Raw genomic sequence first — 15,813 nt, 5'->3', positions numbered from 1 at the left:
AGTGGCAGACAGACATTATTATACTCATGGAACACTAGTTGGGTGGAGGGAGGGGCAAAATTGTGAGAAAACACAATACACTTGCATCATTATTCACAGTTAGTATGCCAGAACTAGAAATACAATCCATATCACTATAATGCTCTCATTTAATGATAATTAATTAGTTATTATTTTGTTTTGGTATCATTTGTTACGGATTTCATGTCAGCTTAAATCACAAATTGTAAAACCTAACAAAACGTTTTCAGCCTCTAACAATAAGAGGTCCTAAAGGCACAAATTTAAATAACCACAGAAAGTATATACCCACAACAAAATATTATTCCATGTTAAAAAATAAAATCCAGTAACTTAAGGATAAAGTCATAAAGCCATCAAGAGGCAACATTTGTCCCAAAGTTGTATCTCCCTTAATATTGCATTACTTAAACTATAATGACAACTAGTTATATTTTAACTTTGTTCTTATACCACTGTTTTACGGCTGGTGCAAATTAATAATAATTTTTTGTATCCATTCCATTTCAGTCCCAATCCAAACAATAACCTGGAATTCACGAATGTGAATAATGTGCTGATTGGGGATGATTACCCTTTGCTAGTGGATGGCAGAGTGACAGCCCTTGTACTGGCCAAATACAGCAAGAACAATGATCTTTGTTCTACAGTGGCTCGTGAGGGTACTGTCAGTAAAAGGAAAAAGCGGAGTATTGTCCTGGATGCTTCCGAACTTGCATTATTAAAAGGAATTCTGCAGAAAATATTTTGGCTTTAGTAAGTTACCTGTATGTGAACTGCAAACCCATTTTCAACTAAAACAAACACTGTTCAGAATAACTATTTAACCAAATTGAACTATGTCAGATAATCACATGTGTTTGAAAAAGGATGAGAGCCCCCAAAGTATCACAGAAGATGCTGCATTTAGTTCTATTGATAGACAAGCTTCTAACAGAATCAGAAGAAATTAATAAAAATAAAGTTTGCAAATTTCAGAAACTGTTCCTAAAATGAAAAATATAGAAGCTGAGAATTCTTAAAAGAAGTTCAATGCTTTTTGTGTGCTTGTAGAAATTTATTTTAAACATGATCATCAGTTATTAAATATTGTATCAAAATGAACAAGGATATTATGTTTTAAGATATGCCTAAAGCCTAATTGGTTATGGAGGAATTATATCAACGATTAGTGAAAGATTCATTATTTTCATGAGCATCAGATTGTATGAATACAGCTTTCAGCATGTTATAGAAAACGAAAAGTGCACGGGTCATTGGCTTGTTGAGATGGAAGCCATCTACTTCTTAAATGCTAGGAAAAACCAAGTCCCTTGCCATTTGTTATTTTATCAACTGGTGTCTTTGAGAAATTCATATTCAAACCCACCACACTGCAGGCAGGCTCTAGTTTCTAATGGACTCACCTTCCTGATAGAATCAGCTCCATGCTGTATAGTCCTTTTATCCCTCTGTCTTCTGTCTAATCAGTACCCGTTGCGGTCATTTTTCATCCCTTAGTCTTCTGTCAGATCTGTACCCGTTGCGGTCATCTTTCATCCCTTAGTCTTCTGTCAAATCTGTACCTGTTGTGGTCATCTTTCATCCCTTAGTCAACTGTCAAATCTGTACCCATTGTTGTCATCTTTCATCCCTTAGTCTTCTGTCAAATCTGTACCCGTTGCAATAATCTTTCATCCCTTAGTCTTCTGTCAAATCTGTACCCATTGCAGCCATCTTTCATCCCTTAGTCTTCTGTCTAATCTGTACCCATTGCAGTCATCTTTCATCCCTCTGTCTTCTGTCAAATCTGCACCCGTTGCAGTCGTCTTTCATCCCTCTGTCTTCTGTCTAATCTGTACCCGTTGCGGTCATCTTTCATTCCTTAGTCTTCTGTCGAATCTGTACCCATTGCAGTCATCTTTCATCCCTTAGTCAACTGTCAAATCTGTACCCATTGTTGTCATCTTTCATCCCTTAGTCTTCTGTCAAATCTGTACCCGTTGCAATAATCTTTCATCCCTTAGTCTTCTGTCGAATCTGTACCCATTGCGGTCATCTTTCATCCCTTAGTCTTCTGTCAAATCTGTACCTATTGGGATCATCTTTCGTACCGCAGTCTTCTGTCGAATCTGTACCCATTGTGGTCATCTTTCATCCCTTAGTCTCCTGTCAAATCTGTACCCGTTGCAGTCATCTTTCATCCCTTAGTCTTCTGTCAAATCTGTACCTATTGGGGTCATCTTTTGTACTGCAGTCTTCTGTCGAATCTGTACCCATTGGGGTAATCTTTCATATCTCAGTCTTCTGTCGAATCTGTACCTATTGGAGTCATATAAATGCAATGAATTGACAATGAACAGTACAAAGCTAGTATCTAAATAGCCTAAGCCCTTTCGACTCTTAATGAGTTTTTCTCAAAGGCAAATACAAAACATAGACGATACAAACAAATAAAACAGAAAAACCGTTGTGTTTGCAAAACTTTACATGGCTGTTTCTACAGGGATTAAACCTTTAAATGTATTATGTACTAGATTTAATTCCTGTAGAAACTGCCATGTAAAGTTTTGCAAACACAACGATTTTTCTGTTTTATTTGTTTGTCTTGTCTATGTTTTGTATTTGCCTTTCAGACTTTCAACAAACCAGGTCCACTTTTATTTTAAGACAAAGGGTACCCATATGTAAAGCTGGATGTATGTGCTTTCAGAGCTTTTACTAAGTGATTGTTTTCTTAAAATAATGAAGATGAGTTTGGAAGAGAGCTAACTAAAGGGCCAATCTGGAGAAATGGTATATATGCCTCAATTAAACAACTAATTGTAAATAAGTAAAGATTCACTCAACCATAATTTATCAATTGACTCCATGCACAGTCTGAGTAGCCCATTAGTACCATATTATTGAAGTTCAAAATGCTGAATAATGTAAAAGCAACTACATGTACCTTGGTTACAAAATTAAAAGGTCTGTTACAAGAACCCTGTCATACACATTAAACATTTTTTGAAGAATAAAATGTGATAATTTTCTTGTCTTTTAACATTATACAGTTTGAGACTAAGGAGTGATTGAGATTTAATTTTAGGACAGATTTTTTAAAGGTATCATTTTCAACATAGTTAAAGGCACAAAGTGCATAGCATTATTAGATTTGCTTTTAAGTATCTGCCCTGCCATTTGCACATGCTTCAGGATTTGTTTTTATTATTTTCAGTTTCTAAAACCTTGTCTATTAAGCAGTCAGCCTCGACTATTTGTACCTGGTCATGTGATTTTCATTATGGGATTTCCAGTCCACTTGCCCATTAATTTAAAATGGATTATACTTGCTTTCAAAAATGTAAATAATGTACTTTTTTCTCTTTATAGTAACCAAGACCTTACCAGTGACATGGAAGCACAAATTAAAGAGACACTTGGATTGTCCTTAAATATTTCTCTGCTTGCAGTGATACCAGTCTCATCAGCCTTAAATAGCGAGGTAAGTGGAGAATTTGTCAGTATAGAGTGTTAGTGTCTCATTCTAATTGTGTTCATGATGAGTTTGGTTTCACAGACACTATGAAAACCATAGTGGCTCAGTGGTCGGCATGCTGGACTTGTAATTATCATTAAGATGCAGGATCGAACACTGCCTAGACCATTCTGGGTTGGCTGCCAGGATGTGTCTGTGAGCAAGGCACTTCCAATTGCATTAAAATTATATAACCTTTAAGATGTGATGGTGTGCATTATTCAATAAATCTTTTATGTATGTAAAGATGAGACTCTATCCTTGCCCAGTGCTACTGAATATATATGTATGTATGTATGTATGTAATAATCACTATGTATGTATATATATATATATATATATATATATATATATATATATATATATATATATATATATATATAAAGACAGAACTTGCACACAAAAAAACATATGTTGAAGATATTCCTTTCCAAATAAACTTAAGCATGCAGTCCTAAAAGATAAAGAGTAAATATGTTAACAGTTTTTAAAAACAATTTAATTTAAAAAAAGGTATAAAATATAACATTCATATAATATCCTTAACATATAAGATGCTGTATCAAAGATGCAATTTTTCATTATGTTATAAGTACAGTGGTTTTGCATTGTAAAACCCTTCAGTAAATTGAGACCCTTCATAAAACACGTATGATTATGGATGAACAAAAATTCAGTTGCATTTTCTTTCTGTCCGATGGCTTCCTAAATAGCTCACACTAAGCATGCTAAAGTTAGGGATCACAATACTATTTGCAAGGTTCACATTCAGTAACTTTATGTTTATACATTGCAGAGTCCAGAACTAGTTGGGAAATCAGGGATTGCAGTATGGATCATTGTATTGTCTGTTATGATTTCAATATTGGTGATACTTGTCATCTTGGTGATAAATGTCATAATGTTTAAAATGTAAGTACACACAAATTTTTTACATTTTTAAAAGCATGAAAGTTTAACTCATTTTTACAGATTTTTGCAAGTTAATGTCAATGGGTCACACATAGTACTCAGTTCAAATTAATGTTTACGAATCACCAATAGTGTGCAATTCAATTAATGCTCATGAGTCACTGTTAGTACTCAATTCAAATTAATGTTTATGAGTCACTAATAGTGCTCAATTCCAATTAGGGGCACTCACCAGTTATTACGTACTTTTGAGAGAGTGATGTATGTATGGTGAAGTTGTTTGCATTTAAAACATGCACAATGGAGAGAATGTTGGCATACATCTGTATGGCCACCCCTTCTGCACCGGGAAAGTGGCAAGTTATAAGACAGGTGGCCTTTAACAGAGGGGGGCTAAAAAATAATTATGAGAAGTAAATGTTGGTGCCAAGGGATTCTAGCCATAAGAATCAGGTGGTCACTGGTCAGGGGACTGTTCAAGGGGGGGCATTAATGTATGCACAAGTCACCAATAATACTAATTCAAAGTAATGCATATGAGTCACTAGTTGTACTCATTACAAGTGTTAGTAGCATTGTGACTAATAACAATATGCAAAGTCTTCCCTAAATGGGGTCATGGACAGCAGAATTGTTTTCTTTCCGAGCCAAGTTTGCAGAAATCTTGAAAATATTTGTTGGAGTCTCTTTGTTAAAAAAATACTATCCCAGACTTGTAGATATACCAATTACATACGTGTTTTTCTCCAAGACAGCAGATAAAATGAGTTTTCCTCAGTGTAGTTACATGTCATAGCTGCTGGGTCAGAACTTATTCATACACCAAAATTTAGCAAGTTCTTTCCCCCAAATTGGTATAAAAAATGATGCATCCACACTTTCACACTATGAAATACTTTTAACTGTAGAGTATGAATGGACTTACTATAAATTGGAATTTATACATGTTTCTCTCTATACTTCTAAGAATATTGTTTTGTCATTGCCACTGAAAGCATCTATAGTTCCAGTCTTGGTTCATGATGCATAAATATGGATTCAGCATCCATATCCAATACTAGATAACTCACTTAAAAGTCAAGTCCATCTCCAAACATAGATTCTGATCTGCCATATCCTAATGCGCCTGCAGATTAGGGTTTTTGAAGTTTATTCTACTAATAACTCCTAACAAATTGCACGTCTAGATCTACCAGTGTGTTATATGACATCATATCTGGGTCTGTGTAGTTTTGCAGTTGGCTTCATCTTGTAAGCGAGTGCATATGATATTATGATGCTCTTGAATTGACCCTGTGTACTGCAATAATCATGGCTGTCTATAAAATTGACCCTGTTTACTGCAGTAATCATGGCTGTCAATGAAATTGGCCCTGTTTACTGCAATAATCATGGCTGTCAATAAAATTGACCCTGTTTACTGTAATAATCATGGCTGTCAATGAAATTGACCCTGTGTACTGCAATAATAATGGCTGTCAATAAAATTGACCCTGTTTACTGCAATAATCATGGCTGTCAATAATATTAAACCTGTTTACTGCTATAATCATGGCTGTCAATAAAATTGACCCTGTGTACTGCAATAATCATGGCTGTCAATGAAATTGACCCTGTTTACTGCAGTAATCATGGCTATCAATAAAATTTGAAATAATTCATGATCAGGCAGACTGAACATAGTACTTTGCATCTTGGCATTTCTTCTTAATGTCCATATTACATTTTGTACAAGGCAACAGCAAGCAGCTGTGATGTGATCTATCTTTATTTATACTCCGTTGTGATGTGGTCTTTATTTATAATCGGTTGTGATGTGGTCTGAATCTTTTGCATCTATAATCGGTTGTGATGTGGTCTGCCTTTATCTTTAGTCAAGTGATCAGCAGCATTTGATAACAGGATTTGTCTCCCCTAAAGTGACATATTATTTATCCATTTGTCTGTCTGTGTCTGTCTGTCTATTTAAAAGTGACATTATTTATCCATTTGTCTGTCTAACTACTAAAAGTGACATTTATCCATTTGTCTGTCGAACTATTTCACACCATAACTGTAATACCATTTGAGACAAATTGACCCCTCTTATGTATCATTACCCTAAGATGTGTTGCATACCACATTCAGGGTCATATGTTCAAGATCAAAGTCAAAGATCAACATTTGAGTTTTTCATTTCAATCCTTTAATGCAACAGCTGTTTTTTTAAAACTAGGCACAGCACATAATTTTGTCAAATTCACTTTGGAGGAATTTTTTTTCACTAGGCACACCGAATAATTTCATCAAATTCACTTTATTTTAGATAAACCTATCTTTGATTTACACAACTTAGGAGTCCTACCTAAACCTTGTGGACAAGTAAGAGTCCAAGTTAGCCTTGTGAAAACATAATTTTTTACAGAAGTTAAATACTCGAACATCGCATAAACAATTGTCCTTAAAGTGAATACAGTAAGGACCCTGGTTTGCTGTCAGATTATACAATGCCAAATCAGTGTTGATACTGTTTGCAACTGGGTGTGCTTTGGACATAGGGAGAATGGGTAGCTATTTTTTTAATGTGTCTTTGGGGAGTCATTGAGGTTGTTTATTATGCAAATGCATTCATTGTAGCAAGATTTGTTATAACAAGGGATTGTTTTACTCTAATATCCCCTCATAGTCATTTAGCATTTTGACTAAATCATCCTTGTTAATTATACTGATCTTCACTCTGCAAGACAAATACTTATTTGCTGATTTGATATGGAAGCTATTTGATAGCATACCAAATTAAAGATTCTGATTTTTTTTTTTACATTGGTTATAAAATGTATAAATGTTCCCATTAACACATTAACCCCATGAGGTTTTTGTCATTTTCGCCTGAATTTTGAGTAGGAAACACATTTTGAAAGCTATTTCTGAATACATCCGAAAATACCAACTTCCAGGTGATCTTCCAATAACATACTACCTAGTTGTGTTAGAAACATCGTTTTTCATTGGCTAAGAAGGGTGAAAGTTGGGGTTCTTTATTTTTTATATATATATTTTGGGGGGTACTAAAGGGACCCATTATTTTTATATCAAGATCACTCTTTATTCCAAATGCCCATCTTATCCTACTTTTTGCAAAGGTTCATTTGTCTGTTTGCAGTTCATGCCAGTTTGCCTTAGATCTGAGACCAAAAAGTCTCAAATCCAGAACATAAAATGTGATTCTAAACACAAGCAAACTTTGGGTAGAAAATATTGGGTCCAAACAATGAGGTTTTTCCCTCGTCTGTATTTAGTAGTGTAACTCGAAATTCCAGATTATTTGGTATCATTGTAGGGCTACATCTGTCTACCTTTCTATAATACCACCCACTTTAGCGTGTCATGCATGACCATGATGCTACAGAGTTCAGCAGTAAGGCTACTACCTCCTGCCACATTAACTCGTCACCAGGGGTTAATGTGTTAAACATGAATTCATGTATTTATTTCTATCTTAGAAACAAAGATTCTAAAAGAGGTACATATCTGAACAATTAATTACTGTTTCATTATAAAAAATTTGAATAATCTCTGACTGGGGACATGCTTATGGATTCTTTTTAAAAAATTGAGATAATGAAAGATTTTTTAAAATAAAATGACGCCTATTTATTCTGATTGCACTCTGTTGAACTTGTATGATGGCATCCAAGTGTCTCACTTAGCCATTGACTGTGTACTGATGTGATGATGTCAGAACGTGGCATCATACAAAAACTTACCATGGGTGACATTTACAAGCTCCCAAAAGATCTTTGTTATGCAGGATAAATGGTTCTTTTTATGCTATGCTATGCATAGGGAGGCAAAACATATTCATGTTAGAATATACAGCTAAACATTTTACACTTGCATATTTGTACATTTTACATTTGTTACTCTTTCCTTGTTCTCTTTTACCATCTGTACCTTTTTTCCTTTACTAACATTTTAAAATTTGTATATATATATATATATATATATATATATATATATATATATATATATATATATAGCATTTCTTATACATTTGTACCTTTATCATAGCACTATATAGACAATAATTTGAAAACATGCCTTAAATTCAATCATTTGACCAAATCATTTCAGTAAAACAAGCAACAAGGTCCACACATTGCCGATTCAGCGGCGGTCAGGAAATCCTGGACCATCAAGCAACAGCCTACAGAGGCAGCGATCACGTGATGCAGAGAAAGCAGAAGAACACAATCCACAGTTGGAAGAGTCTGCAAGAAATTTGCGGCAGGAAGTTTATATACATCATGATAACAGTGTTCCAGATGTGGAAGAGAGTAATCAGGAAACAAATCAACAAAGTAGACCCAGTTCAGGAACATTAATATATGTTGTTCCAGCCACAGAGAGTGAAACATGAAATTAGTAGGGAAACTCCATTCAGAACCTTTAATATTCAATGTAATTATCAAAACATATTTTAATGATGAATCCATAATGTCATTATATATGCCAGTAACATCTCTTGCATTGTACTGAACTAGTTATACATTAAGAGAGATTTATTTATTGCCATTGATAGTCTACAAATATGTCAGTAGAAATTGTTGTCATTTCCATCTTGTGCATTTGTTGTTTCTAATTAGTTACAGTCATTGTTACCATGTTATTAATTTCACCTTTTCTGAAAACCAACAGGTAAAAATATTTTGAATATTTATTACAATTCACTTGTTTCTGAGTATAATAAAAAGAGAGAAAATATGATAAAATGTCAGATAGTATGAGACGATCAGTGTAATTTATATCAATTTCTTGCTTAAATTTGCAACTGAATGGAACACATTGTTATGAAATTTACACCTTGATCTCTCTATATATGCCTGTGGTCAACAGGTGTGTAGTGAAATACCTGAGCTTATTGTCTAAAGTTGGTAAAAGATTTAAATTAATTTAAATCATATTATTAAAAGCTCATGTTTTTCTTAATCGAAGACAAAAATTGAAGTTCAGTTTAAGTTGAGTAGAGAATTTGACAGAAAGTTATGCATCACACTTGATATGCATACATATTTTGTATTGATTTCATTATTCTGTTGGATAGTATTCATTCCATAGTAATTTTACAAATGATAACCTTTTTAGAGAGTATAAATTGAAATTTAAACAAACTTTTCTAAACTACCAAGTATTGCTCATTAGCACCAATTAGATAATGGATAAATATATTTTGTATCTAATCCCTTTTTCTACCTTGTCTGTTCTGTTCACTAATTATCAATACTTAAAGGTTATCCATACTTGGTTATAAATAGATTTACTTGGTTATAATTAGGGGCCATCCATACCTGGTTATAATTAGGGGCCATTCATACTTTGTTATAATTAGGGGTCATCCATACTTGGTTATAAATAGGGGTCATCCATACTTGGTTATAATTAGAGGTCATCCATACTTGGATTTTAAGTAGGGGCCATCCATACTTTGTTATAATTAGGGGTCATCCATTCTTGGTTATAATTAGGGGTCATCCATACTTGGTTATAAATAGGGGTCATCCATTCTTGGTTATAATTAGGGGTCATCCATACTTTGTTATAATTAGGGGTCATCCATTCTTGGTTATAATTAGGGGTCATCCATACTTGGTTATAAATAGGAGTCATCCATACTTGGTTATAATTAAGGGTCTTATTGAGAGAATATAAAGACCTGTACTTTCTTTTTTCAATTCCCATTTTTAAAGTTCAAATAATAATTTGCTTAACACTTGATTTGTACATTTAATAAGTTATATGTTAAACTATTTTGTGAATAACCATTTACTGACAAGTTGTGATGTTTCAGATGCTTATCTGTGATCAGTGTTTTGTACAGTGTTTATGATATTCTATGTATATACTTTTATTTTGTTCTAATTGGTGACAATAACAATAGTGTTCCATCCAAATGTGTACACCAAATTTTATTGGACTTTCAACTATCATTAGTGTTCTTATTAACAAATTGAGACTTAGACCCTCAGTACAGTCCGTCCAGTTTCAAAAGTAATATTAAAATATCAGGTCCTTTCAAATCATGTAAACATAATGGTATGGTACAAGGAAGGTATAGTTGAATCTCTCTGAAAGGTGATTCAGTATGAAGAACACATGCCCATAAAGGACACCTAATGAATCTCTTTATATAAACGACACCTGTCCAGCATGGATAGAAGATGCTTTTTTCCCCAAAATTTATATTATTGTTTGAGCCCAAATTAGTGTGAAGCATGACATAGTAGTAAATTTTCCAGCAGCAATGGCACCATCAGCTTTACCAGTTTTGTTGTGGGTTTGGTTTTAAGTTTGTCAGGCAATGCTTTGATTGTGTGCTTGATATGCAGGTCCTGGTCTACTTGTCATTACATAACATATGAGAGACACTGTGATTGTCTAGGACCAGAGATCATAAAACTAGGACCTTGAGTCTGAGATTGAGTTTCCACCATCATCCAATCAGAAATTAGCTTTCAAAAGTACTGTCTTATCATTTATGATTGGTTGAAACAAAATCTCAAGCTCAAGAGGTTTTATGATTTCCTGGACTGGTTAATATAAACTTCTAAATAAGATTTGTGGCAATCAGCACACTGATGGATTTTCAACTAAAATTTCATCTTGGAAGTACTTTGACAAATAAAGCACAAAAAGGGAAAAATGTCAAAGAACTCATTTACAGACTAAAGTTCGTTCAGCAAAATTGACCATGCTAAATGCATTATGATACTTCCATACTTTTATCTGCACAAATTCAGTACAAGAAGGTTCTCAAGTGAGTTTATGCCTGAATAGATCATTGGAATGTTTTGACCAAGAAAAAGTTCTCTCAGTAGAGTTGTCTGTAATGAACACTATTGGTGTGTGATGTGTGCATGTGGCATCATTTGGTACAATATATACTCATCTGTAATTCGAGTCTAACTGCAAACAACATATTTCCAGATCTGCTGTAACATAATGCACCTACAGATCAGAGTCTATGTTGTTTGTCTTACTGATTACTCCAAACAAACTGCAGACACAGATCTGCTGGCATAATATGAGATAGCAGATCTGAGTCCATGCAGTTTGCAGTTGGACTTGTCTTATAAATGGGTGTATACAGTATAAAAGGATTGTATATATATGCAGATGTGACTAATGAAGTAATTTTGTGTTATTTTGATCATTGACAAGGGTGTTCCAATTGGGACTGTTTTCTGTAGATTGGTTTTACTGTACAGGTACTTTTATTCTTTCTTAAAAAGAAAAAAAATATATTTCCAAAATGTCTCTAGATGAAGGCAGGAGGCTTCCTGAATTTTTTCTAAATGTTGGTTGTTATTCCTATCTGGACCTCAGTTGCCCTGTTTAAAAATGCTGAAATAGTGGTATATATATAATTGCATAGTTTTGTCATATATATATGTTTTTCTCAAGTCTGCTTGACAGAAGCGTGAAATTACAATCACTCTGATATCTGCGTGCATGTCCATCCATATATATATTGGTATAGATGAGGTCAACATGAAAATTTTGTTTTAGGTAAATTCAAGGTGGGCTTGGAGAAATGTGGGTTTCTTGGATTTTGGGTGGGGAGGAGGGCTATGCACGTTGACAGTGTTACCAATTTCAGGGGGTGTCAGTAAAGGGAGTTGAGCAGGTTGGCAACATCGACAATGTAGGGTTTTGGGTGGAGAAGAGGCGGATAGGTAGGTTGGCAGTCTCAATATTGTAGGGCTTTGGGGTGGAAAGGGGAGGGTATTAAGGTTGCCAGCCTCAGCAGTCTCAAAATTGCATGGCTTTTGGGTGGGAAGCAGGGCTATGCAGGTTGACAGCCTCAACTGTTAATGCTGAGATTTGTGTTAAAATTTTCCAAAGCCATTGAACATTACAGCACTATTTGCAGGTGAGTGATATTGTTCAACAAGCACATTCCCCGAATGGTTTGGTGGCAGTATTTCAAAGTTTGCTTTGGTTTTTAATTTGCATTTTATAATGGTAGTAAAATTCTCACAGGAGTATATGTATTTTCAAATCATGTTTTTTTTAAAAAATTATTTTGATAACTAAAAATGTCATGCAATTATTTTTATTGTTCACACACTTTTCATGTGTCTGCTTAAGCAATTATGTTATTGACAAAGTTGCTGTTTAAGAAAGGCACTTGCTTAATACAGGTCACCATTAAGCCAGATTTGTTTATATAATCAAAACATTAGTTTTTACTCAATTTCATGCTAAAATCAAATTCGACTAAAGTTTGTTCTCAATTCTGTATCATATATTTGGGAAGGAGTGCAGTGTATATGCCAGTGTTGGCAATAATTGTTTTTACAAACACATTTCACTGTGATAATAATAAAAGTATGGTGGATGGAGTGTAAATCACAAAACTTTAAATTATTTTATCGATAATAAACATGTTATTTGTTGATGAAGTGTAGTTTCATTTTTTACTGGTGAGAGCGTATATAAATGGCCATATATATGTATGTCATTGAGCATCACAAAAATTTCAATATAAGGTCAAAACAAAATGGTGTACCCAAGCACACACATGAAACTTTCAAACAAGCTCAAGAATGAATGTGATATTTGCAGTGTCAACATCAAACTTGAGAGATGCATTAATTGAAAATACTGTTCTGATTTTTGAAACAGTTATTTAGGACCAATATTCATATATATTCATAAATAGAATGGTTCAGACTATGACCAGTGCTGTCGAGGGTCTTTAAAAATATATCCTAGAAAAACATATTGAGGCACCGACACTATCACATATCTATCAGAGACGTACCTTTTTTCAAGTCTTTCAAAATACTGGATTCAAAAAAAAAATGCAACTGAAGTTTTTGATCGAAAACTAAGAGTCTCAGAGCCAATAAGCCAAGATGAAAAGGTATTATTTCCACAGGCTAAATGGACTGTCACACAACAGCTGCTTTACAATGTTCCCAGTGTAACTATTTTGATACAATATTAGGCTAGCAATAGAAGACACACACTGTATGACACAGGTCATAACTGGGGTCCCTCCAACACTGAGATGAAAGTGACAGGGCATAAACATATGTCTGCTTAAGCTGGTAATAAGAATGGCAATAAATATACTTATATTTATGCATCTTGAATTTCTTCAAAATGTACTTTCTTAGTACTGCAAATCTGAATGATATGTCCTGCAAAACCTGATACACACTGAAACTGTACTAACATTATTTCACATCCTCCTTACTGCACTGAATTGACCCAATAAACCAGTCCATCGTAATCAGAAAAGCAGAAATGAGTTGGATCAACATAACAGCAAAATCCATCCATTCCAGACCAAATGGAAAAGTTGTTGTAATGTGTCTCATTCACAATATGACTCTAAATTTCAATTTTAAGTAGACCAAAATGACATTTCTTTTTTAAACTACTGTCGAGCGTGCAATAAACTTCAAAGGTCACTGGGCAGTACTATGTGTGCATTAATATTGTTATTGTGTATTAATTAATCTACATTTGTGTAATTCTTTTTTAATGCAGCATAAATTCAATTACTTTGTTTCTTGTAGCATATTTTTTATCACTAAGCCATAGATAGAATAAGAAAAGGAGTATATGATAAAAAGGTTACTGCATTTGTACGGGAAAATATGAATTCATTTTCTTGGATGAATACTTCACTCCCAAAGGTTGTACAGTGTTAATCCGAATAAAAAAAATCATGATTTTCCATACAAATGCAGTAGTCTATAAATCTTGTTTGAAAAATATTACTTCTGCCTGAAGAAAATATTTGGTTACAATTTAACATTAACATTAGATGGGCACATTTTAATTCTATATTAATGACTATCTAAAAGGGTAGAACAACTTCTTTTCCACAACTGATTAACTTGAAGAAGACTGAGTACTTATCCATGAGCAGTGGTATAGGGAAACAACTGAGTACTTGTCCATGAGCAGTGGTATAGGGAAACAACTGAGTACTTATCCATAAACAGTAGTAAGGGAAACAACTGATTCTGGTTTCAAAATATAATAAAAAGAGTTGCATCCTTAATACCATATGTCCTACACATGTTAATGGCCCAACAAGAACCATCATGGACACTAAAATTAATATGATATAAACCAGATGTTCTTAAACTGTAGTATGCAGACCAGTTGTGGTGCATGAGTTTCATTACGAGTGATCTACCAATACATTTAGTATGAGACCTTCTGCAATGTTCAAGTGGTCAACCGATACCCTTAGTATGAGACCTTCTGTAATGTTCAAGTGGTCTACCGATACCCTTAGTATGAGACCTTCTGCAATGTTCAAGTGGTCAACCGATACCCTTAGTATGAGACCTTCTGCAATGTTCAAGTGGTAAACTGATACCCTTTGTATGAGACCTTCTGCAATGTTCAAGTGGTCTACCGATACCCTTAGTATGAGACCTTCAGCAATGTTCAAGTGGTCTACCGATACCCTTAGTACGAGACCTTCAGCAATGTTCAAGTGGTCTACCAATACCCTTAGTATGAGACCTTCAGCAATGTTCAAGTGGTCTACCGATACCCTTAGTATGAGACCTTCAGCAATGTTCAAGTGGTCTACCGATACCCTTAGTATGAGACCTTCAGCAATGTTCAAGTGGTCTACTGATACCCTTAGTATGAGACCTTCAGCATTATGTTCAAGAGGTATACTGATACCCTTAGTATGAGACCTTCAGCAAAGTTCAAGTGGTCTATCGATACTCTTAGTATGATACCATTTATCCTGACCTACCATCCAGACAACCCCAAAATACTGGCAAAATCATCGGGAAACACTGGCCCATCGTGTAATGATCGGATGTACTAAAGTTAAAATTTTCCCTAACAAACCTGTAGTAGCATACCAGAGACCAAAAAACCTCAAGGACATCCTAGTCAGGATGAAGCTATAATGCCAATCACTAATCAAGACCACCCTATTTAATCTTGCCCCTGTGAATTTATCTCATCACATGTTAGATCTGTAGCCTTCAGTATGTTGGTGAAGCTGAAAAGCTACACAAAAGGATGAACCTTCAAAGATTTTACTGGATGACAAAGAAGCTGTACAGAAGCCAGGTCGCAGAACACTTCTCCTCCCCTGGCCACACTTTCAGTGACATAACGCTTATTGCAATTGCTGACAACCCCAACTGGAGTTCCAAAACCAGGAAAGAAAAGAATCTTACTGGATATGCCACCTTAGAACATTGAAACCAAATGGTTTAAACCTTGAAGATAACTTGATTGATTACTTGGATTTACGTCGCGTGCACCCAAAAGGACATGTGCAACAGGTTTATTCCTGCGCAGTGGGATGCTAAATGTTCCTGGGGGAAGGAATTAGTGCCACATCCCCC

At 34.6% G+C, this 15,813-nt stretch overlaps 1 protein-coding gene across 1 annotated transcript in view; it reads left to right on the top strand.

Annotated features, from left to right (window-relative positions):
• LOC149792574 (uncharacterized) overlaps window positions 1-12,869 on the top strand; it is a 109,379-nt gene extending 96,510 nt beyond the window's left edge. The window contains exons 33-36 of the mRNA XM_089969585.1: window positions 532-777; window positions 3,376-3,487; window positions 4,317-4,432; window positions 8,546-12,869. Coding sequence (XP_089825711.1) covers window positions 532-777; window positions 3,376-3,487; window positions 4,317-4,432; window positions 8,546-8,831 — 760 coding nt within the window. The 3' untranslated portion in view covers window positions 8,832-12,869. The remainder of the gene's footprint in view (window positions 1-531; window positions 778-3,375; window positions 3,488-4,316; window positions 4,433-8,545) is intronic.
• Window positions 12,870-15,813: the final 2,944 nt, after the last annotated feature.

The sequence above is a fragment of the Sinohyriopsis cumingii genome, chromosome 9 (genome assembly GCF_028554795.1).
Source record: "Sinohyriopsis cumingii isolate HCF-2022 chromosome 9, ASM2855479v2, whole genome shotgun sequence".
In the NCBI taxonomy this organism is placed as follows: Eukaryota; Metazoa; Mollusca; class Bivalvia; order Unionida; family Unionidae; genus Sinohyriopsis; species Sinohyriopsis cumingii.
Note: the sequence above shows the minus strand (reverse complement) of the source record. Positions and strands in the feature narration are given on the sequence as shown.